Genomic DNA, 26,540 nt, shown 5'->3' on the forward strand with positions numbered 1-26,540 from the left:
GTGAGTGTGTTCACGATTTTACGCAGAAAGTATATAAATTATATCATAGTTCAACGAAAATCAAATAGAAATGTCATCATTTCTCTTATAATTTGTATAATTTAAAACATTTTTGAGCATAATTTTAACATAATTTATCCAATATTCTTACGTAGGAATGTAATTTGCTTAAGTAAACACGTTAATGTTCAAGATTCTTAACATCCAACAGGATTTAGTATAACAAAATCATGATGCAATATTTCACAATTTAAAAATAAAATTACATTATTTTTAAGATTTTTTTAATTAATTAATTAATTCAAAATATTTCTTAAAAATATAATAGTTATTAAGAAAATTAATAAACTCTGAACTATGATACCAACGAATCAATAATGTTTACATAAAAGTTTCCTCATGTCGATAATTAAATTGCTTAATATTTACTAATTTCGAATATTTCCCACTTTTTTCATTATAAAACCTTTAAAAAACTGTTTTATACGAGTATATTTTTCTTACAATTCAGCAATTAACTTGTTATCCTTGCTTTAATTTTCCTATTGTTTTCTATTCTATGCTATTTTTCTTTTGTTAAAATAATCATTAAACTCGACTTTTTTTAAGGCAAAATAATTGAAAATTTTATATAATATATTTAAAATTCTTACAATAATAATTCTTATATATTTCTATTCTCGTAGAATATCTGAACTTTTTGCTCTCGTAACATTTATTTTTCCAAATAACCTGTTGAACTTCGATAACAACTTCATCTTTCGTAATCACCATTTGATATAAACCAACTTTGCAACCTCCAAATATGCAAATTTCATATAGTTTCATGATATTAAAATATAACTTATATAATTTATATCTTTATTTATAATTTAGAAAAGGTTTTAATGGGTTATGTAATAAGTTATTCGTTATATTTTGTAGCATTTTTAAACATAATACGCTTTACAGGTTTTCTTCGTGTTAATACAGTTTCCTGCAAAATTTTGTTTACAATTACTTAAAAATACTTAACAAAAATAATAGTATTTATGATGAAATCATTTCTAATAATCACAGAAGTCACTTTATACCCGCCATATTTGTTAAAATAAATAAATTTTGGACTCTTGCAATGCAGGGGGACTTCAGATGGATCTGAAGTTCCATTACATTGCACGAACCCGAAATTTATTTATTTTAAGTTAAATAATCAATTTATATCAATATATTAATAGTCGTTTAGTTAATATATTCATTACGCAACATACTTTTTCTTATTCTTAACAATCTAATAAGTATGGCATTCATTCGAATTGTGCAAGACAATTCCATCTGAAAACTAGTACATGTGATCATTATCAACTTTACTAACTGAAAGTATCAAGGTCATGATTTTTTAGATGAATTTATTATTTCGTTATTAAATTTAATGAATTTTTCTTAATTTTATTCATAAAATTTTCGAAAATTTTTTTAAAATAATTATTTATTGAATTATATAGATTTAATATGATATCCAGAATTCTTTATCGTGAATCCTTAATTTAAATAGAAGCAATTCTATATCAGGAATTGATATAGAATTCAATCAGGAATACGATAGAAAAAATTATTTTGAAATTTCTTATTCGTTACAGACTTGCGTGCTTAAAACAATTCATATTTGAAAATGATAATTTTTTGGCATGTAAAGCTGTTTCTTTCCTACACATTCTTCGAACCTGCTGTTATTGAATACTTAAGAATTCTCTAGGATTAATCTTGTAATTGATTTGTTGTAGAATTTTTTCGATGGTATTGAAGGTTATATTTGAAAATACTGATTTCTAAGCACCGTAAGTAAACAATTCATATTTTTAAGGATAGTCAGCTTACATTAGCAATAAGATCAAAGGACTAATAAATCTTGTTCCTTTTAACTCAAGCATTCTAGTAACTATGATAAGATTAACCTATTTAGATCCAAATTTCGATGTGCAACAGTAACACTCTTCTTAAATACAAGGGTCGTTCAAACAGTAATGCTTCATAATTTATATCTAGGAAATACATTTCATAGATTTTCCTCGTGATAACATTTTCTTGTAAATTTTCTCAAATTTAGAAAAAAAAGTTAAAGATAACGTCAATATTCATGATAAAATTTATTTCAGTCTTACCAAAATTGTTAAAAAGAATACATTTTACCTTTTTGCAATGTAGGGGACTTCAGGAAAACATCTTGTTAATACCCTATTTCCCCGAAAATAAGACAGTGTCTTATATTAATTTTTGCTCCCAAAGATGCGCTAGGTCTTATTTTCAGGGGATGTCTTATTTTTTGTATGGTATGGCGGGTTCCGGCCACAGGGGGCGCTCACCACAGCACAGCAAGGATAGCGTACAGTATGGCGGCAGGCGACGGGTCTCTTAATGCCTTGCCTGCACATTTACAAGTGACGGCCGCGGAAGAAAACATTAGGGTTGGTGGTAGGTGACGGTCTTCATGTCCTGCATGCAGCTGCTCTGCAATGGACGGTGAAGGTAGGGGATAACGGCGGCTGGCTAAAAAGAATCACAGCTGCATGCTCTGGTGTTCTGTTCGGCAGGAATGCTTCCAAACAAAAACTTTGCTAGATCTTGCTTTCCGGGGAGGCCTTATATGTAGCAATTCAGCAAAACTACTAGGTCTTATTTTCGGTGAAACACGGTAAATATAAAGCCCGGATCTGGGTCCCATGCTGATTAACATAGGCCTATAGTTCCGGATCCCATTTATTCATCAGCAATTCTCTTCTGTCTTCATCCAACATATGTTAAACCTCTTTAGAATATAAAAATTCCAAATACCATTAGCTAAGTACTGTACATTTAGAAAACTTGATATTTATATACCACACACGCCATTAATTTTAAAACACGTGACGTCTAAATGTCATAAGTACCATTAACACCATTAGCTTTAGAAATTTGTATCTTTACAACTTTTCTGAAGGTATTATCATGAAACTCATCATATCCTCTTTTTTATGATAAGAGTTTCGATAATATATCGAAGATCTTTTACGGAAACACTTATGATAATGATTACTATACTGATTACTATGTAATCAGAATGGTAAATCAAATTTAAAATTATTGGGCATTTATTTTTGTCCGGCATCTTTCATAACATATTCATAAACAAACACACCAATTTATTTATCTAATATAATATTCTTATATATGATAAACTGGTTTATAGTTTAAATGAATGTCGTGAGATTTAATGAAATTTAAGTGATTTATATTTATTTTAATGACATTTTGGCATGATACTTGTAACAATACGTCATCAGATTTGCCAGTTTTATGTTACCATCGTCTTTCACAATCATTTGACCTTCAACAACTTTGCTGAATTAGACTCTCGCTCTGCAATACAACCCATAAATGTAATTACAAAATAAAATATTAATGTGGATGAGTTATGAAATACTGTCTAGATATTGTATACTAAACAGTAGACACTACACAGAATTGTTTAGTATAATTTAACTTGTATAATCCCTAAATGAAGGCAAAAACACGAAAAATAACTATGATTTTTAAAGAAATTGAAGGTAAATTTCCAAAGAAACCTTCCAATAAAACTTAAAAGATAGCATTAAGAATAATACAAAAAAAACCGTTTAAAAATTCAAAAAAATTCTCAATTGCTAAACATCACGAACATCATTCTTCAATGATTAAAGCCGTATCTATCACATTAAATATATAGCAGCAGCGGCAATGTACGACGGGAAAATACACGTACTCGATCGAGATTGGTAGAAACAGTTGTTACGTCATCCAATATATACAGTATGTAACGCTTTACGCGAATCAGTCGATGAGTGAACTTCGTGCAGGACGTATTGATTTAACGTTGTGTGTGTGTATCTGAAGGCAATGTGTTTGTGGACTCGTTTCTACAAAACAAATAAACAAAAATAAGCCAAAAAACAGGGAAACAAATAAATTATTGGATTAAAAAATCATATTTTAAATATGCTATTTTTAACATAAACAAGGATGCAATTTTATGGATAACAATTCACTATTTAACTATGGAAAAAAATCAATAAGTTATCACCCTATGTAGATAAAGTATTATCAGTTATTCAGGTTTGTACTTTTAAAATTTATATATATATATATTTAATTAGCTTAGTAATATATTAATTATAACACAGGACAGTGCGTGCCTGGTAATGTTTATCTACATGTACAAATTTACATAATGTTATGCCAAGTACGTGCACGGTTTACATACTTTACCCTAAATTTATATATTTACAAATACTCAGTTAAGTTTAAATTAATTAACAGACACATAAACACCCCCACTAACCTTTAAAGTAAACTAGTGTACAGTACATATAAAGCACCCCCTTTAATTTGTAACCTAACATGGAAGAGTAACATAAGATATACTTTATAAGTTAATTTATAATTAAATATTTGATTTAAAAAATATAATTAAAATAAGCAAATTATTATAATTATATACGTGTACACAAATAAATAGTCTGGGGAGAAAACGGTAACACCTGTGCGACATGTCAACTAATGGCTCTACAATTATTGCTCGAATGTGCCATTTAGAAATATATATAAATAAGTTAAATATTGGTTATTTTGGAATTTTATTATTATTATTATTCTTTTAAATTAAAAAAATGTTTTTATAACTTACTTCAGTTTAGTTAATTGGGGATCGTGTTGTATTGTAGTAACGTTTGCTTTTTTTCTGATATACTTACTTAGTTACTTCCGCGTTTAGAATTACTCATGTAAATATTTAAATATATTCGTTACTTATGAAAGTTTTGAATTCGTTTTTAATTTTATTCTTAATCAGGAAACAAAAATGTTTTAATATTTTGCTGTTTTCTGTCGTTTTTAAATGGTTTATTTGCTGATTATATTCATAGAACTTATCTTGATTTTTTAGGGAAAAAAAACAAATAAAATTAATTTTGTAACCTTTAACATTAAAAATTTTATTTGTCAAATATAATTTGCTTAAATTTTATAAAGAAAACAAAAATTACAAAATTTATAAAAATTTATAAAACAATTCATTTTATAATTTTCCTAAATAAATCATTTGTATTTTATAAAACATTTTAATTTTTTGGAAAATAATTTGAATTTTATTTAAAAAAAAACATTTCTAGAGAAGTACTTTTATTTCAATTTTATTCATAAAAATTTTAAAAAGCAATTTATTTTCTAATTTCTTAAATAAAATATTTAAATAAATTATTTTTATTTTATAAAAAAAAACAAATGTTTTGGAAAATAATCTGAATTTTTTTATTTAAAAAGAATTCTGTAAAAACTGTTTTATATGAATTTTTTATTCACATTTTTAGACATTATTTTAAAAAATTATATTTTTATAAAAATTCAGAAAATCATTTATTTGGATATTTTCTTCGAGAAGTTAAAAAATATTTAAAAAAAATTATTTTAATATCGTTTTATTTAAATTTTCATTTATCAAATGTATTTTTTGAATAATCAATTTTTATTTAAAATATTTCACTTAAAGACAATTTTATAAAATAATTTGTTTTATTTTTACTTTTAAATATAATTTTGAAAACAATTTCATTGAATTATATTTAAGAAAATTATGAAAAAAAATTAATTAGTTTAAATTTTATAAATCATTTTTTTGGAAAATTATTTAAATTAAAATTTTTTATTTTTAATTTTTATTTATGTAAATTTAGAAAATCATTTACTTCACTAATTGACTTAAGAAATCATAAAATTATTAATTTATAATTTATAAAAAGGCAAAAATAATTGTTTGGAAAAGTGTTTTGTTTTTATATAAAAAATGTTTTGGAAATAATTATAATTTTTTTTTCATTTTAAAAAGATCTGAGAAAAATTGTGAAAGAGATTATTTAAATTTTATTTTAAAAACTTTTGGAAAAACTTTGAATTTTATTTTAAAAAATAGTAAATAGTTTCATATATTTTAAAAATTAAATTCGAATAAAAGTAATTTAAATTTTATTTAAATTTTTTTACAATTTTTGTTTGAATTTTATGAATACTTTTTTTTAAATTATTTAAAAATATTTACAAAAATTACAGGAAAAAAGATGTATGAAAATTTATATAGTTTTAAAAACACACTTTAATTTATTTTATTTACAAAAATTCGTATAAAACTGTTATTTACAAAAATAAACAAATAGTATATAAAACTTTACAAAACTTATATATATAAAACTTATAAATTTGTTATAAAACACGCTGCAAAGCTTTTACTTAAATTTTTTCTCATTTTTTTTTCTTTTCTTTTCTTGCTTTCGTTCATGTTATAAATAACTAAAACACAACGCAATCCTGCTTTACGACCATTAGCTTTATAATCCCCCGATTTTACGACTTATATAAATTTTTTTATCACTATCGTACTAAAATGTCATATTCTTTGTAAACCTCGGTATAGTGTTACACTCAGTGCTTTAAACATTACGTTGCAGGAATGTAATTTCAATTTATAATACTAAGGATATGAGAAAAATCGGTTCGCTTTACGACGCCTCGCTTAACGATGACTATCCAGGAATTAATTAAATTTATTAGAACGAGAACCTACCATAAATATTTTAAGAAGCTCTTATCTATGTTATATATTATTAGAATTATTTAAATTTTCTATTTTTATATCTTGTTTTACTCACATGACGATAGAGTAGATCATCAAAACAGTGCATGCAGGATTCTACGAATATTTTACATTACCTAGTATCTTGTATGCACTGTTAAACCACGTAAGCATTATTCCTAGAGGTTCTCGCATGCATGTACAGTTAAACCACAAAATATTCTGAGTAACCCTTCTTGCACTGTTAAATGGTAGTTGGGTATTTCTAGTTAAGGATTCTTATGTACTGTACATTCTTAAATCGTACATGGATATTCGTAGTTATTTTCATGTATTCTGTTAAAATATAGTTGAATCTTCCTGATTGCATCTGTATGTATTATTATATAGTCGCTGGTTATTCCTGTATATATATGTGTAGTTAATTAAATATGCAAACAAATAGAAACACGATTTTAATAGTCATTAACGATTTTATTTAGTTACATTGGTTATAACAATGTTGACGCCAAATACATGGAAACTGCATTTAGATAAGTCAGTAACTGTAAATTTTTTGCTCAAGTAAACTTAAATCGAGTATTATCGAATAGTCAATAGTGTATTTAATATTCTAAAACTTTAAGGATATCGCCTATCTAATATTAAGGCAAACTGGTTATTTTTTATATCAAGTTGAGAAATGTGATAAACCGGTTCGTAAAATTACTGTGTAAATGATTTCTAATTAAATAAAAAAGTTGCGCTTCGAAAATGTCCGCGAATAGATAAATTTATATACTTTAAATGTCTGATATTCGAAAATTTACTGCATAAACTGAAGAAATTGCAGCGTAGACTATAACAGAATTCATGTAGAGTAGTGTCTAAGAGATGCATTCAGCCAAATTTATGCATGATTATTTAACACAACCTTGCATATTCATACGAGTCTATGTTTATAAATGCATAAAGAAATACCTTATATACATAAACGAATGTGAATATGTACAGTACTTGGTGATTGTATTTAAAGAGCCCTATTCAACAATTCTGGAGTAATATTTGAAGTCTAAATGCAATCGAATTTTGTATGGTGACGTTTCAAGATACGCAGAACACAGTTCGGTTAAAATAAAAAAAAATATAGTAACAAGTTGCTTAACTTTCCCGGCAACATTTCGTCGCACCATCTGTTACGGTATTTTATTTAATTTTTTTTTATTTTTAATTATTTTAAAATGGTAAAAAAACTTTGAGGGAAGGAATGGGTTTTATAAAAATTTTAAATGCTAATAACGAGTAAAAGTCATTAAGTCTGGCCTAACTAGAGATATCAGAAGCCATCTTTTTCTCCCCACCCCTTCGACCTTTAACCGCCAAAATTTGATAACATCAATCCACTCAATTTCATAACATCAAACATCAAAACTCACTACTGTTGGATTTTTGGCAGTGCAAGCAACAAACATTTCATTTCTATAAAAACACTCATGCTTTACAGAGACCTTAGCGATGGGGGTCAACGTGGCTTTCATTCTGAAGGTGTAAAAAACTTGAAGGTGATGAACCGTGTCTTCAACGGCTGACCGTATCAGCCGCATGAATGCCTGTCGCATGCAATATGGTGCAGTCTTTCGAGGCTGTCAAATTTTCAACATGTTTCCGATAAATCACAATTTTAAGTGTTCCCACAAATGAAATTGCATTTTTCTTTGCACGCAGCTCCTAAAATGCCACAGTGACAAGTTTTGATACTATATTTTTAAGGAATTTTTTTTTTATACCTGCATTTAGACTGCTGAATGTCTCTCTGCATAGTGTTGAATAGGGGTACTTTAATTACGATAACTCGGTATATGAAGCACATATTCATACATTTTATTTTAATGTTTTGAACATATTTCAAACCTTTAGTTGTAACTTTAAATTTACTTAAAGTTGCACGTAAAATAAATTGATTTTTTAAAATATTTAAATAATTTACAAATATTTACAAAATAAAACTACAAAAACCTTTCCAAAATATTTACTTACAAATTGTAACACTTAAATACAATAAGTTTTTTCTCATTAAAGAATAAAATACTTATTGTAATTTTTACTCCAAATGGCAAGGCTTTTATTTTGTAATTTTATAGCCATTCAAATGGTATAAAATAGGACAATTTTATACAAAATAAATGTCAGGAAGGAAAGAAATGGCTCCTAGCACAACAAAATATTAAAGTTAAGAACACAACCTAATATACAATATTACTTCATATATAATTTGTGAATTTTTACATATTTTTAACGGAAATAGCCTTGAGACAAGTACAGATCTATTTTCATATTACGAAAATATTAGTTTAATTTTATTATACTATATAATTTATGAAATAAAATTTTTTATTACATCACTCAAGGTTAATGGCTACCAGTAATGGCAGCACTTCACTAAATTCTGAACATATTAACACACTAAAAATAAAAAATTTTTAGTTAAAAAACAAGTAAAAATTATACTCTTTCCATTTCCGACTTCGAGGATTCTATGAGCCAAAACAAGACAAACAAGTGGCAAGGAACAATCATTACTTTATTAATTTATCCATATGCATTTCGCCATCTAGGCCTCCTCAGTGGATACCATATTATATGAAAGATTTCAGTTTATTTTCATTAAAATTTTTAATTTATTCCCTTAGACGTTTACATAATTTCTTATTAATTACCTCACTAATAATTAATTATGGAAATTCCCTTTTGTATAAATCAAATTTATGAAAATTTTTCGAATTTCTTGTTAAGATATTTAGAAATTGCACCATGATGCATCTAAAGGAGGATTCAAAAAAATCAAATCTGCATATTCATGGTCGCAAAACGAAGTGCAATTATAGTAATAGCATTTTATTAATGTCAAAATATATTTAATAATGTTTTTATTAGTAATTAGCAGGTATACAATTATAATGTTCGTAAAAAGTGTAAAAATGCATACTCATGCTTTTCTTTCAGTAAGTTCATGAAATTTGTATTGATAATATTTGAAAAATTACAGTAAAAGATAATTTTAATCATAAATTATGGTAAATACAGTATTTGAATTTGTCAAATTTTAAAAATAATGTAAAATCAAGAAATGTATATTTAATTTAGGTATTCAAAAAGATTTCTTAGCCAATCAGAAAAATTCTTAAAAATGACGAAAATATACGCCCTCAAATTGTTCTTAATATACTAATTATACGATTTCAGGGAACTTTGATTTTAATACTAATTTAATGGAAAAAATTATTCTACAGTCTTTAATTAGAAGTGAAAAGTTTCATTCTTTATATCCATTATCGGTAAAAAAATTTTTGCTAAAGTTACGAATAACAAATAATGCTGACGTAAAACACGATGGAAATTAATGCAAGTAATGTATAAAATGTATTTGTAAAGATTTATAAAAGTTATAAGTCACTATTTCAAAAAAGTATTGTATACAACTGCCTTGTAACAGTTAGCTAGTTCATAGAATTCCATAATTCTTCATAAAATTCCTATTCAGAAAGTTAAAATTATATGGTCGAACAGTTAAGGTGGCAACCTATCGCTTTAGAGTAAAAATTCCCAGAAATTTTTTGGAGTTATCCGTCCGGATATATCGGTCGCTGTCCCTCACCCGTAATGGGATTTAAAAAAGTCTTTCTGACTGCCCACAGATTAAAAACAGATGAGTTAAAAACAAAAAACAATTATATATTAGAAAATTACCTATTACATAAACATGTAATTAAAGATGTAAAGTTACAAATATGTATGTATTTTTCAATCATCATGAATTTTATTTCCAAACCTTGAGAATTGCAAAATGGATTTACAGATACTCGTTGCTATATTGTGGCCTGAAGGAATTTTTACTTTTTACAATATTTTCTTATAAAATGTAATCAAGAGTTCAGGTTTAGTAGTATTGGATGTAGAAATTGAAAAAGTTCTCTGCAGAAAAATGTATAAAATAGTATCAGCTTATCAAAATGTGTTAGAATCCATGTTGTAACGTTGATACAGTATGGATTCCTATATACTTTCATGAACATTGGTATGATTAATTGGAATTAAAGCTTAATCATAGTCATATCGTTGATGGATTTAAATATTTATCATAACGGTATCAATATTGGAAGTTGCAACGACGATTGCAATTTATGGATATTGAATATTGATGATGCAATCGTCGTTACAATATGGATTTCAGTAATTCCAACAATGATGTCATTTGATCAGTAGATGATTCTATATGTTCATTAGTAAACTATTCTCTTGATTTTGTGCTACTATAATTTTTCTTAACAATTTTTTAAATATTTGCAATACTTATGCTATATTTAAATATAATTCATTTATAAAATTCATTCATGTTTTTCTTCATTCTAATACGATGGATACTGGTTGCAATGAATGGTTTCAATTTATTCTTCATATTCCAAACTCTTCGTCTCAATTCTTTTTTTATTTTACTACTCGTTGGAATAAAAACGCTTAGAAAACGAAAACATTGATTAAATGAGTTTCCACTTCAGTCCATTCATTTCTTCAGGTAAATATCTCATTGAACAATAGTCGTGGGTTCGCGCCTGACCAACAGACTGGCGAATTGCGTTGCCGTATTCCATCAAACCAAACCATTTCCTCAAGTTACAATAAAATGGATGATGGACGTGATAATGAAGTTTATTTACCTCATACGAATTTTTCATTTCAATTCTTGTTTTATTTTATAAGAAGCGAAAAGTTTGGTTAAATGAAAGTTTTCATTCCAATCCATCTCTTCACAAAGGAATGGTGAAGTAAAATGTATCATGGATTGAAGCGGTGTTTCATTTAAATCTATTTATACGAATTCTCCGTTCCAATTATGATAAAAATAGTCACAAAATGAAAAATTTGGCGTGAATTGGTAAGATGGAAGGTTTTCACTTCAGTTCATATTTTCTTACGGATTGAAGTGGTACTTCAATCTGTAAGAAAATATGAAGTGGAAACCTTCCATGGGTAAGTTTCATTTAATACATTTTTACTTGAAAATTTTTGCTTCAATCCACGTCAAACTTTTCTCTTGATGGAAAAAATATGGTAATATGAATTTAAAAAATTTGGAGTAAAACTTTCATTTGACAATTTTCGCTCCAAACGATGAATTCAAGAAATGGGGCATGAATTGGCGTGAAAACGTTCATTTAACCCTTTAAATTCCCATAAATGTATAAGATTTGAATGTAAAACGCCAAAATACTTCTGGCATCACATTCGGAAGAACACGTCAACTTAAATTTTATTAAATTCTCTCGTGATTTATGTCAGATGACAGACGACGCAATGGTATTTATTGGTCATCTATCATCTAAATCATGAGAGACAGACAGAACATTGGCGTAATTTAATATCATTCTCGTTTTATGAAAGAATTATCTACACGCTTATTAAAAAATTTCGATAACTAACATTCGAAATTTTTGGATTTTTTTCGCTAATTTTACTTAATATTTTTAGTTTACGTCCAGAATTAGCCAATAATAATTAACATAATTTGTATTCTGCGCAAAATATTGAATTTCTTAATTATACATGAATTGTAATTTCATCATTTTTAAGTCATGAATAACTCATTTCGAGTAGATTTTTAAGTCTCACTTAATCTAATATGGAGTTTAAAGTATAAACATGTAAAACAATACATCTTATACACTTTTATAGAAAAATAAATGATTTTTAACCTCCGTTTTATACTAAGTTTTTAAATATTACAATGTTCTTTATTATATAATTATATTATATAGTTTTTATTCGTGTGTTTACGCACAGACAGTATATGTATTAATATGTTTTATTTTATGTGTATCAGCGTGCATGTTCTGTTTATCTTATATTTTTATGAATTTCATTGTTGTTTTTATTCCTGCATGTAACTTTATGTATACACTTGTGTGTTTAAACTTAATGTATGCACTTAATGTTTATAAATATATATTTATGAGCTTGTTTTGGTTTTCTTTATTATAAATGAGTGTTTTTTCTGTATTTATGTTATGTATTTTTTTGTATTTATATTTGTCTATGATTTTGCTTGTATTTATATTCAAATATGTTTTCTGCCTATAATTATATTTATGTGGCTAATTTTTGTCTATTTATAGTTACGTTTTTGATGTATCTATTTTTATGGGCGTGTTTCTATTTGTGTACTTATATTTATCGATGTCTTATGCTTATATGTGTTTATATTTGAGAAATTATTTGTGTTTTGAGTACTTATGTGTTGTTGTGTTTCTATGCGTTTATTTCTATTTATGACATTTGTAAATTTGTATTTTTTAGTTTTTTAAATATAAAACTATCAATTAAAAAAATCAAGTTTAAATTTATAGCGTAACAATTTTAACAAACCTGACAGAGAAATGTTGTTTATAAAGAATGAACTGCAATTACGAAATGATTTTTTTTTTTTCTGGATGAAATGCATCATTAAATTGAATGAGCTGTTAAAAGAAGATGACAAATGATTTTACTTCCGTACGTAACTTCATTTACTTCTCTATCCAATTCTACAATATAACACGATTGGAATAAATAAATAACCTTTAAATTTAATATAAAAATACATCTCGAAACAGAAATCTAAAATAAAATATTTAAAATTTACATCTTCTAATGTTTAATATTTAATCCGCCAACATATATATATACTATATATTTTATATTAATTTATTTTTTCCTCCAATAAATCTTTTAGAAAGCTAAATATTTTTCTTTAAAAGTAATTAAATATTCTAATTTATTCTGAAAAACTTTTCGTAATATGTTTTGAATATGAAACATTGATGAGTTTCGTTTAACATTCATATTCAAATGCAAAAGTGTTGTGAAATTTTTCTTACATTGCAAAATCTACAATTTTAAAACTGCAATTTTTAAATTTTACTTCAAAAACAATAAGACATTAACTTAATATTTTAATCTAATGTCGAAAAAAATATATTTTAATCAAAGTTATTATTAAACTGAGTATTTCAGCTATATAATTACGTTGATTAATTCTATATAAAATTATTATAACGTAAAATTAAGTTTTCTAAATATATTCTAAAAACTAGATTATATTCGATTCTCCCATTGGTTAGATGTAAACGAAATAAACACAATTTTTGAAAATCTTCATCTTGATTGGTCGAAATATGTTCAAAAGATTATTTATTTAAATATTTAAATATTCAAAAATAAAAGTTACCGTTTATATTTTCATTTTCAACCAATCAAGATAATGTATTTAATTTTTGACTGATTTGATTGGATTGATGGTATAAAACAACCCAAGATATGGGCTATCTGCGAAGGGGGAATGCCGCACGAGAGAAGTTTTATAGGAAAGTTGCCACCTAAATAGAAACCAGTTTCATATAAAAGTCTATATTTTTCTCAGTCTAACATTTATTTAGATAATAGACACGCGAATAAAACCTGAAAAACTCCATATTGCCAGTCCGTTCATTAGACACCGTGACTACTATTTAGTGGTTTTATCCACTGGACTACTGATATGCACTTGATTCGATTGGAAGTGTAAATAAGTAATATATGCATGTTTTTAAAAATTTATGTCGTGATTGGTTCAGACAAATTAAAAACAAAGCAGACTGTAACGTAATTCAAATACCCAAAAATTACGTTATAATTATATACTCTGATTTCAACCAGACATAATGAATATAACATAATGTATAGAGTGTAACGCTGTTTCGGACTTCTGATTCAAAAAACTTTTAAATAAATTTTGTTTTCTAATTACAAAAGCCTTACTGTCCTTAACATTTATTATTATTTATAGTCGTCTACGTGGACGTTATTTATTAATATGACATTATACTGGTGTTTAAGGATTGGTACAGTAATGAGAGTTAATTCAGGAAAAATTTCTTTATTATATCACCTGTAGTAGCAATATTCGTATTGCTACTACAGGTATACACCAGTATAACACAGTATAACTACAGGTTAACACCAGTATAATGTCATATTAATAAATAGCGTCCACGTAGACGACTATAAATAATAAATTTTGTTTTCTTTTTGCTAAGATGTAAAAAATGACTTTTTAAAAATTATTTTATATTCATTCCTTTCATTGATTGAAAGTGGAAAGGTAGAACAGTAGACGTAACTTTTTAATAATTCTATGATTTTTTTGTAGATTTTTTAGCCAACTATAATCTACATTTCACGTTTTTACATACTTTTCATTTTAAATCAATCAAAGAATTTAATGAGCCGGCCTACAACGAATAGTTTATTTATTAGCATCAAAAAATCATTTTGATCCTTTTTACCCTTCATAAACTCGCGGATATTGATATATCCTGTATCTAAAGGAATGCGTTACATGGAACCTATAGTAATATTGGACCTATTCTCCCCCCGAACGTAGTCTTGCCGAGAGACTGTATCGAAAAGTTGTCTATAGTGTGCTCTATGTTATATTTATATGTTCAATTATTTAGTGTATGTGTGGGGTTTCTAAGAATGCAAAAGTTTGAATTCAAAAAAAATTTTTAAAAAAAGGAATTTCGAAAGCTGTAACAGATATTCGAATGGCGGAAAGTTTAAGAAAAAGTTTGTTTTTTGAAGGGAGGATTAAAGAAATGTTTCGAATCCTTCTTGTAAAAAGGTTTTTCTTCTAAATAGAATCACCTACATAACCTAGTACTTGTATGTTTAAAATGTATAAAATCGTCAAGATTTATGTATAAAAAATTCGGCCAAATAACTAGGATTTATGTTAAAAAAAACGAAAAAGTTAATTGTTTCAATTTCGAGTAAGTAATTTTATTTATTTGAATATTTCATTCATGTCTAATTTATTTCTATTAATTCATGAAGTTCATTCTTTCTTATTTAAATTATAATTTGTTTCATGTATTCATTGACTTTCTCACGTTAAATTTTTAGAAAAAATCAAACATGTTTCTAATCATTTTGTATGATTTTATTTTAATTACGGTAACTTAATTTACTCTTATTTTGGCACGTTTTGATGTTTTATAGACTTGTTACATTCATAGATGCCTTAAAAATAAGTTGAAATAATTTTTTAAAATGATTAAAGAGCAAAAGTTTAACAATAACGTTTTTTAGCATAGGCAGTCTTTTGCTTGTTGTGTGAGATGAAGTTGCTTGAAGATCGTAGCATTAATTGGTTGGAGATCTGATTTCTATACTGAAAGATTAGTTAATAAGTCTGAAATTAGAAACACATTTATTTATTTAAGAACCAATTATTGAACAGATCACATTTTTATTTTTACAATAAATTATAATTTTTAGTCCTTTTAGGATTACGTCATTGAATTTTTTCAATGACGTAATGTTTTGAAAATTAAAACATTCTTGTAAAGGGCTTCGTATGTATATATATTCTATTCATTTAATATTAAGTATATATTTCAAGTTAAATCATTTAAAATCTTTAACATATTTGCAATATTTACATTTTCTTAAAGTAAATACAGCTAATTCACATTATTATTATTATTATGTTGGGTTTAGTGGGTTATACTCGGTTGACACCGGTGGCTGTGTACTAGGCTGGACCAGAGTCAAGGCATAGCAACCAAAACAAAGCTAAAATAAAGTAAGTGTGTCAGTGTCAGTGTCTGTATTCAGGAATTTCCTAACAATGTGGCATGTATTCAATATAGTGGCCTTCTGTAGTGTGATGTATGTATTTCTGTTCAATTGTAATGTTCTCAGGCTTTTGTGTAGTGTGTATGGTATGACACCTGTAGAGGAGAGTACGACAGGTACAATAAGTACCCTATCCATCCTCCACAGATGCCTTATTTCCTGGACAAGTTCTGTGTACTTGCTAATTTTTTCAGTGCATGCGTTTTGTATATTGTGAGTGTTTGGAATGGATATGTCTATAATGTATGTGATTTTATTGTGTTTGTCAATGAGTGTGATGTCTGGTCTGTTGTGGTAAATTGTTTTATCTGTGATTATGGCTCTGTCGTAGTACATTTTGTGCGTGTTGTTTTCCAATACTGTCTGTGGAATGTATTTGTAGTATGGTTTGTGGATGTCTACTAATTTGTGTTTCTTTGCAGGCTCTTGATTTACTTGCTACTTGATTTACTATTTATTATGTCTATGTAAATAACTGTTTGTGCTAAGAGCATGCAACCGGAAGTGATGTGTTGTATAGTTTCTGGTATGATATGACATTTTCTGCATGTGTCGTTTGTGAATGTTTTATCTTTGAGTATGTGTTTTCTGTAGTTTTTAGTATTTATGACCTGATCCTGTATGTCAATCGTGAATTTTTCCGTCTTCCCAAAGAGGCAACCCCGAGCTAACCAGCTGTTTTGTCAACAAATTCTGGGCCAAATCGTAAGGATGCCTGGCATGGAACGCCTTTCGAGCCCACGATTGCTTAATGATGTCTATGCTTTTTATATGTTGTGTTGTGTCCATATGATGTGAGTGTAAGTTTAATGGTGTGCTATTCGAGTCTGCTAGAGTTACTGCTTTATGTAATTGTGATGTTTCTTGTTTTTTGTAGAAAAATTCTCGCAGTGACTGTATTTGTTTGTAGTGAAGGTTAACTATGTCAATCAGGCCAAGTCCGCCATCTTTACGTGGAAGGGTTAATCTTTCTGTGGCAGATTTAGGATGATGTTGTTTATGCTTAGTAAGTGTAGTTCTTGTTTTCCTTTGGAGTTGCTCAAGATCTGTGTGAGTCCAATGTATAACTCCAAAAGAATATGTGAGTACTGGGATGACATATGTGTTTATTGCTTTGACTGTATGTTTTGCATTTAACTGTGTTCTGAGAATAGCATTTAACCTACTTTGGTATTCTTTAATTAATCTTTGCTTCATTTGTGCATGTTCTGTTAGTTTGGCCTGTTGGAATCCTAAATACTTGTAGAACTCGCCCTCTTCCATGGATTCAATAATGTCTCCATTTCCAAGCGCAAAATCTTCTTTCTTCAGGATTCCTTTTTTTATGTGAAGTGTTTTGTATTTATCTAGGCCAAATTCCATTTGTATGTCCTTGGTGTATGAATGTGTGATTTGTAGGAGTTGATGAAGTTGTTTTTGTGTGGATGCGTAAAGTTTTATGTCATCCATGTACATGAGATGTGACAGTGTAAACTGTGTTGTTTTTTCATGTCTGATATTGTAACCATATTGCGTGTTGTTTAACATGTTGGATAATGGATTCAGGGCTAGGCAGAACCAGAGAGGACTCAAGGAATTTCCTTGAAAAATTCCTCGCCTAATAAAAATTTGGTTTGTTTGTATGCAAGTGTTACTAACCCTGAGATGTAGTGTTGTTCTCCAGTGCTGCATAGTGTTTTCAAAGAATGCAATGAGTGATGGATGTATTTTGTACACGTGTAGGATATGTAGCAGCCAACTGTGTGGAACACTGTCGAATGCTTTTCTGTAGTCTATATATGCCATGTGTATGTTTCTGTGTTGTTTGTGTGCTTGCCGTAGAATGACTGAATCTATGAGTAACTGTTCTTTGCATCCCCTGTGATTTCTACGGCAACCTTTTTGTTGTTCCGTTAGGATGTCGTGTTCTTCAATATGTTTGTATATTTTGTTTGCGATACAGGATGTCAATAATTTGTAGAGTGTTGGAAGACAGGTAATTGGTCTGTATTGTGTGGGGTCTGTGGTATTGTTGTTTTTGGGTTTCATGTAGGTGATGCCCTGAGTAAGAAAATTTGGCATGTCTTGTGGATTGATGATGATGTGTGTTAGATGTTTAGCTAGTTCCTGGTGCAGTGATGTAAACTTTTTGTACCAGAAATTGTGAATGTTGTCTACACCAGGTGTCTTCCAGTTGTGTGCTCTGTTAACAGTGTATTGGAAATCATGTATGTTTATTTCAGCACAGGGCATAGTTGGTATGTTGTGCAAGTTTCTGTTCTCCTCCTCGATCCAGCCTGCATCAGCATTGTGCGTGACAGCACTGGACCAAAGAGAAGACCAATATGTTGTGAGTTCTTCTTCTGTTGGTGTGCCACTGTGCTGTGTATCAGTGTTTGCTTTGTTATTAATTTGTCTGTAAAAGAGTTTTTCATTGTTTGTAAATAATTTATTTTGTTGTTTTCGTAGTGTACATGTTTTGTATCGTTTGAGTCTACGTGCTTTGGCAGCAAGTTTTTGTTTTAGTGTATCAATGTATTCTGTAATGCGTGTGTTGTGATGTTCGTGTTTTGTGTGTGTTTTTATTTTCTTGAAAATGTTTTTGAGCCGTTTCCTTAATTTGGGTGTTATGTTGCTTTTAGTGTATTGTGTCAGCCTGCCTAATTGCTGTCTAATGTCATTTATTTGTATTTCTATTCTTCTCTGCCAGGCAGGCTTGTGATAGTATTGTGTTTTCTGTGTATTTGTCTGTGACTGTACTTTCAGTCCATGGTGTGTCACTACTGTGACTGCCCCAGCATAAACTAATGTATGAATGTCTGCGAGTGTAGAAATTGAATGAATGTAGTGTGGTAGTAAGTGAGTGTTTACATGATTTAGTGTTTTTCCTACTTCCTTTGACGTGTTGATTTTTGGTATTCGTGGTCGTTGTGTGGGATCTGTGCCTGTATATTTAGTGAGTGTTTCCTGAAATATAAGTGAGAGCGTATTAACTAAATCCATGTCTATGTTATCAGTGATGGACGAGGAAGTGTCTGTAGTATCATTAGTGGTAATTGTTGTATGTGTGTTATCATCAATGCTTGTTGCTGGATTATCCTGACAGGTTACATGATCTTCATTAATGTTAGATGTTTCTGTCTGTTGATGTATTTGATCAGCAACCTGTTGTTTGATAAGTTCAAGTGTTGTTTGTGGAATAAGGTTGTTGTGTATAATTGTTCTTTTTTGATCAACAACCCTTTGTTCAGTGACAGTGAGGTGAGGATATTGTTGTGTGAATTTATGGCGTGGTTGTTGTCTGTACGCTGTCATGTTTGTTTCAAGTTTTGTGATCGTGTAATAAGTACGGATGATAAACTCGTTCATTTCTACTGTCCATTTCATCCGTTGGCGTGGTTTTCCAGCCTTTGTGGTCTGTGGATGCATTGCCACAGAAACACCAAGGCTGGGTTGGTTCCTCACATCTGTTGAGGGCATTGCAGTAGCCATGCTTGGGCCGGTGCTGCTTTCGCCACCGGTAACCAGGGGAGACTGTGGCCTATTTTTCGAACGTGAGCCTCTGCCTAACCCACGAACGCGGACCTTGTTAACCCGGGCGACGTCCGAGCCGGTGTCACACTTTGATCTAGTTATCACCATAATAAATATCTCCACAGAATGTGGGTGTGGTCACTCTTAGCTTCATTTCTCCCCATAGACCTTACTGGCATGGGTGTCCCTACCAGGAGCTTGTGCTCCAGCCTGCATTGCCCTATGGATCAGTAAAATTACTGGGCTCTCCCACCACGACCAGGTGGTGATCACGGGAGAGTAGTTATTATAGTTATTATAGTTATTAGTTATTAGTTAGTTAGTAGTTATTATAGTTATTATAGTAATTATTATTATTATTATGATTATTATATTTAAAAAACAGAAAAATTCATTAATTTTTATATTCTAAAACTGGCTTTTGATAATTTAATATAGAAGTACATGTATTAATTTTGGAAAGCACATTTCTGTATAACGTTTTTTAGAAATTTTGCATAAAAGCCCAATTTTGCTAGCAAAAGTTTATTCTAGCACAAAATAATTTGAACTTATAATTGAATTTTATTCAGAAAATGCTATTTTTATGTAACTTATAATGTAAAGTAGTTATAGTTCAAAGCAGCACGATTTTTTTAAAAAATTCATTATTAGTACACCGGTAGTCAGGGCATTACGTTCAATGAGGTCTCAAAAACAGTTTTTATGAATTCCATTCCATTTCTTGTATTTTAACAAAAACCTTTTTGTTTTTGTAATATACTACGGCCTCAAAAATAAAATAAAATTAATAAATAAATAAAGAGTTGGCCTCTCGACTCTTCAGAGGCTCTAATTAGATCTATTTTTAAGAAAAATAATTTTTCAAAAAGTCAATTATTTACATTTTTCCTTTCTTCGTACAATACATTTATTATTCTACTGCACTGTTAAGTAAAGAAAACAATTATAAACTGTTATAAAAACAGTAAGAAACGTGATAAAATTTTTAACAATGTCCTTTTTTTTAACTCACTTAATGTTTTAGTTATAATTATTTTGTTATGTATTCAAACAATACTATAATAATGTATTTATAGTCTATTGTTGACAATACTTTTTTAAAATTTCGTAAGGTTTGAACTATATTTTTTCTGGTAATTTAATTGTTTTCTTAGGTACCTTTGAAATTTCTGCGATATTGTTCTTCATAAGAGGATTGTTATGTATATAATTAAAAATTATTTTCATGTTCCTTTTCAAAAAGTATTATTAAAACTTGGTGATTTAAAAGTTTTTTAATTAAAACAAATATATATTTTTATATAAATATCAGGAATAATAAAATGTAAACTACAAGTTAAACTCCATTGGTTTGTGGTTTCAGAATAAAGACATCTAAGATCGAAATTTAAGAAATTTCAATTAAAAATTAATAATTAATACAAATTAAAGTTTATATATTGATTGTTTTTGATGCTAAATAATGTTGGAAAAATCAAGTTTTAGCTGCAATGGTTCTGTATGTTACGATTCTCATAAACTTAGGCGGATGCAACGTAGTTATGGCCCTAACATAATTAAATGTATATTGATTGAAAACTGTATACGAGAAACACTTTACTTCTACTTTAATTTATGAACGTGTTTCTATTTTAGTGTGAAATATACTGCATTAAATAAATAAAACAAAGTTTCCATTTACTTTCTTGTATCAAGTAAAATGATCGTGATCGTCAGACTTTCAGGTAGATTATAAGGGAACATTACAGAAATTTAAAGTATTTGTACATAATTGAATATCTTATCACTTCATATCTTTTACATGTTTGTACAACGGTGATTTTATATATTTTGAGAAATGCAAATATGCATATAGACAACGACCTTGTAGCTGAAAATAAGAATTTACGTAAAACATCTATAAATATTCCATGTGGAATTTTCTAACTTTGTTATTTCATTTGTGATTTTTTCATGATGATTTTTGAAAAATTAAGTAAAATACCTAAAAATACGAGTAAATAATGATATTTTTTGAAATTTGTAATTATTTATAAGTTACTAAAGAGTCACCAAAAACTGCAACCAGGATACTATATGCAAAGAAGAAACCATGCACTAAATTCCAGTAATACAGGTATTTATATAATTTCAAAAACAAATGTTTTTGGCATTCTTGATAGGCCTGCTTCAGGTATTATACACTGCGTTATACAAATTTAACTTTTGGAATAATATATTAAATACAAAATTTAGAATATTATTATATTTTATAATGCCCTTTGCAAAAATTTTATAAAAAACAATTTTAAATATTAGTAACCTAAGAGAGAGCAATGTAACTGTCTTACTTGTTAGTTGTGATTTCTTCATGGCTTATCAAAGGTTCTTCATGCTGATGATATAATTTGGCGATCTTCAAAATTAATGCATTGTACTTTCATAGATGCTTTAAAAATGTCTAATTTTCTAAATTTCTGATCCATTTTATAAGACCGTTTCAGCGTTTTCTCATCCTCCAGGTCAGATTTGATACCTGGCGGTGTCGAGTTTCTTGGCATCAATATCATACTTATGCTCCCTTATCCTTTTGTATAAAGATCTTATGGTAGAACCAATATATGTTAGTGTTCTTTTAAATCTATCATCAATGATAGATATACTGTAAACTTCCGAAGCTCCCTTTGGGTGTGAGATGTCCTTATCGCTGTGCAATATTTTGTGTACTGTTGGATTACGACGATACGCGATTTTGATTCCCACGTATCTGACAATTTCCTTATAAATTGGGTTAAGTATTGAATCATAGTCAACAAACACATGTAGTGATGAAAGTTGGTTGGTTGTGTGTGTTTGGAGAAGATTTCACCCTAGTGTTATGCGTCAAAGTTCATGAGAGTTTTCGTATGCGTGTTTTCGCGAATTATTGAACAATATCACCCATACGAAAATTCCAAATGGACCAAATCAGAGCTTTAGAAAAATAGAGATTTTTAAGGCATTTATGAAAGGAGAGTGCATTAATTTTAAAGACTGTCAACCTATATTATCTGCATGGATAGCCTTCTTTGATAAGCCATGGAGAAGTTACAACTAAGACTTAGTTAAATTGTTCCCTATTAGGTTTTATAAAATTTCTCCAAAGAATATCATAAAATATAACTATATTCTTTTAGGTTTAAATATTATTCCAAATGTTAAATTTGTATAACGCAGTATAAAAGACCTTAAGCAACCTAGCAGGAAGGCCGAAAACGTTTGGTTTTCGAGTTAAATTTTGCTGAAATTTACTGTATGGTTTTTGTTTTCAGTATTTTTATGGATATCATATCCATTAAGATTAATCATTATTTAAAAATTAAATTAACCTTAAGATTATTGTTTTAATTAAATTTTACGTTTTTTAAAATTAAATCAAAGACTTTATTCATTAAATTGAAATTAAAGTTTTAAATAAAAAATTCCAATCTTTCATCATTATATTATAGAACTGTAATAAAAGGATATAATTTTTGTCTTTAATCTTCTGTCCATTCTATATATTTATTATTATTTCTTGTACGAATTTCATTAACAAGAAAATTTAATTTATTACATTGATAAAGAGTAGACACTTTTTGATTTTTTATTGAATTTTGTTTCAGATTAACAAGATTTATATGCCATTAAGCTTGAAGAATTTTATATGTCCATCTGGCCATTTCGTTTGGCCATAAGTTCTAACTCACTTTATTTATTGGAATGTTATTACAACAGCTGGAAAATATATTTCGTGAACATTATGATATGGAGATAAAAGTTGGTAGAAATGAAAATAGCAGAAAATTTAAACGTGCAAATACGACCAAAGCCATTCGTCTCACCAAGAAAAATACAACGAATAGTCGAGAATTCACTTGGAAAATTCAAGATAAAACCGTTAAACTAATGACGAAAAGAAGTAAATGGACGGAAAAATTACCAACCAAATACAAGAAGAAATTAATTAAGGAATGTTTAGAAAAGGATCTTCGTGTGGTACTCAACAAAATCGAAGATTGTCCAAACATTAATGCAGTATGGATATACGATAAGAATATAGGAAAGTATAGATGGATCGATTATGAACTTATGATTAGTGAGAAGGAAGAAAGTATCAATACTAAAGATAAAACAATAGCAAAAGATTCAGACAATGAATTCAATTTCATCATCAGTGATATTAGAGGTAACGCATCAGATATTTTCGAAAATTTTTCCTCTGATGCAGAAACTGAAATCATGCCAAGTTGTGATGAATTAGCAGAAATGGAAAACGATCTATTCGAAATTAATGAGAAATATAAACCTGTTTATAATAATGATATCAGCTCTCGAGTTGACGAGTCTATTACAATTGAAGAAGAAAACGAAGAAGAAGCAATAGACGAAGACCGTATTGTTACTGATACAGATGGAAATTACTCTGGAGGAAACTGCACCACTGAAATTGATCAAGATAAAGAATGGGATAACCTTCTGGGCGATAAATTACAAACAGATCCCGAAGAACCTTCAAAAAACGACAAAAATAAGAAGCCGAGAAAATCAGAAAATTCACTACGTAAAAGTAAAAATAGAGAGACGAACAATAAGACAAGAAAAAAGAGAAAGAATCAAATACGGAAGAACCTATCCTTGAAAAATCCGGTTTCCAGAAATATTAAATCGAATAAAGTAAAAACAGATAATGATAAATGCCATTACTTGTACGTAAAAAACAGAAAGAGGAAACACTCCAAACTTTTTAAGGAAATTCTTAAATTGGCTCCGTCTTATTGGAGGAATAGAAACTACCTCCGCCCAATTTTACCAAAAGAAGTAGAAAATAAAGATTCGAAAACATTGCTAACATTAAAATTCAAGCTTCCAAATTTGCATCAAAAGATAGTTGATTTAGAGAAAAAAGAATGCATCAAAGAAAGCCATCCCCAAGCAGAAAATGCATGGAACGAGAAACATCAAAGTAATGATGATGATAAAGAAGACGAAGAAGATTACAGAAAGGAATATAATTTTATAAACACTAAACCAGGTATTTATATAAAATATAATTTTTAAGTATTTAGAGATTTTAAATATATTTAACACGCAAGAAAGGGGAAGCAGTAGACTTTCAAAAAATTATTTTTGTAATCTTCAAGGTTATTAAAAGAATTCTTCAAGGTTATTTGTTATAAAAGGGTAATACCTTGAAAAATTGCATGATCATTCGGCTTTTAAGTAGAAATAATACTTAAAGATATTTTTAATGAATCTGTGAAAAAGGAAAACACAATTTTACGTGTACAGTATATCAAACAAACTGTTCTCGCGTAGAACAGCTGTAAAGAATTAAACACAGAATAACCAAATATACATGTTCCATTGTAAATGCGTGCATTCTGGCTACAGAAAAGGTTCATTTGTACAGTACGTAAAATCTTTTAAATTTAAATTTTTTACTTTTATTTTTAAATCGTAATTTACATAATTTTGCAGTACTTTAGTATCCTTTACAGTATACCAATTAATTTATTAATTCAATGCTATTTCATATACTATAAATTGGATTTAAATTTAATTATATTAAGTGACATTTTAACTATTTAAAAATTAAAGTTTCTTGTTATTGAATTTGCAACTTTCATACAAATTATATCGTATACAAATTATTTTGTAACCGAATTTTATCCTAAAGCAATGATTCTACGCTTTTTGAATGTATGTTTTTCTCTTCATTTGCGTCACATCATAATTTATTTTAACATAATTTTAAAATTATTTTAATTTACGCTTATCATTTTATCATTGAGTCGTAAACATTTTAAAAATTTATATATAAATTTGTATTTTTCTAAATAAACAATCGACAATAATTTCAAATGGTTTAATTTTTGTTTTTTAATAATTAAAATTACTCTTTTCTTGTGGAAAAGGTATTCAAATTCTTCCAATCAAAACATTTCTGTCGCCAATTTTACCATTTATTGATTAAATTTTAGTGGTTTTGGATTTTATAGTTAATTTATAAGCTGGAATAAACTATATAATTTATAAAAATTTGATGGTATTTTTATGTTTTCGACTCAAATGCCATATATTTTTACTTGATTATCATTAAATGATGCTCATAATTTGAGTAGTAAGAAAACTGATATGTAGCAACATGCAGATTCTTTGATTTTACTTAAAGGAAAATTTGAAAATAAATTAAATATTCTTAAAATACACAATTTTTCTATCATTTAAATAACCTTATTTAGTTGTACGTTATATAAAAATATAAAATTTGTCATCAAAAATTGATAAATTGAGAAAATATCTTCAAATTCGTCCAACTTATATCATTCTTTCATCCAGTTTTTGCTTATTTTTGATTAAATTTAAGATGTTTTTGAATTTTTAAGCTTTATATAATCTATTTTTATAAAAGTAAATTATATTTTCAACTCAGTTTTGATTTATTTTACTTAATAATAATCAAATTATCTTTGCAGTTTAAGTACTAAAACAAAATTCATAAAGTTAATTTTCTAAAAACTTTCACTCTATTCATCATTTAAATAATTTTATTTAATCGTACTCGATATAAAAATATCAAATTAACCATCAATGACTTGTAAAATCATTCTTTAAAACCACTAAAATCGAATGATCTTTCACTCTCTTTCATGGTGAATATTTATTTTATTATTATGTGTATATTTATTTTATTATTTATAAGAATATTTTAATAATA

The 26,540-nt window shown here is 27.9% G+C and overlaps 1 protein-coding gene across 2 annotated transcripts in view; it reads left to right on the forward strand.

Moving 5' to 3' along the window:
• Window positions 1–3,804: 3,804 nt before the first annotated feature.
• The window catches only part of LOC136970129 (repetitive organellar protein-like), a 46,743-nt gene continuing 24,007 nt past the window's right edge, over window positions 3,805–26,540 (forward strand). For both annotated transcript variants that reach the window (XM_067264519.1, XM_067264521.1), the window contains exons 1-2: window positions 3,805–4,107; window positions 23,446–24,854. In XM_067264519.1, the coding sequence (XP_067120620.1) occupies window positions 23,543–24,854 (1,312 nt within the window). In that variant the 5' untranslated portion in view covers window positions 3,805–4,107; window positions 23,446–23,542. The remainder of the gene's footprint in view (window positions 4,108–23,445; window positions 24,855–26,540) is intronic.

Source organism: Centruroides vittatus, unplaced genomic scaffold (assembly GCF_030686945.1).
Source record: "Centruroides vittatus isolate TY-2023 unplaced genomic scaffold, ASM3068694v2 contig_19, whole genome shotgun sequence".
NCBI classification, from domain to species: Eukaryota; Metazoa; Arthropoda; class Arachnida; order Scorpiones; family Buthidae; genus Centruroides; species Centruroides vittatus.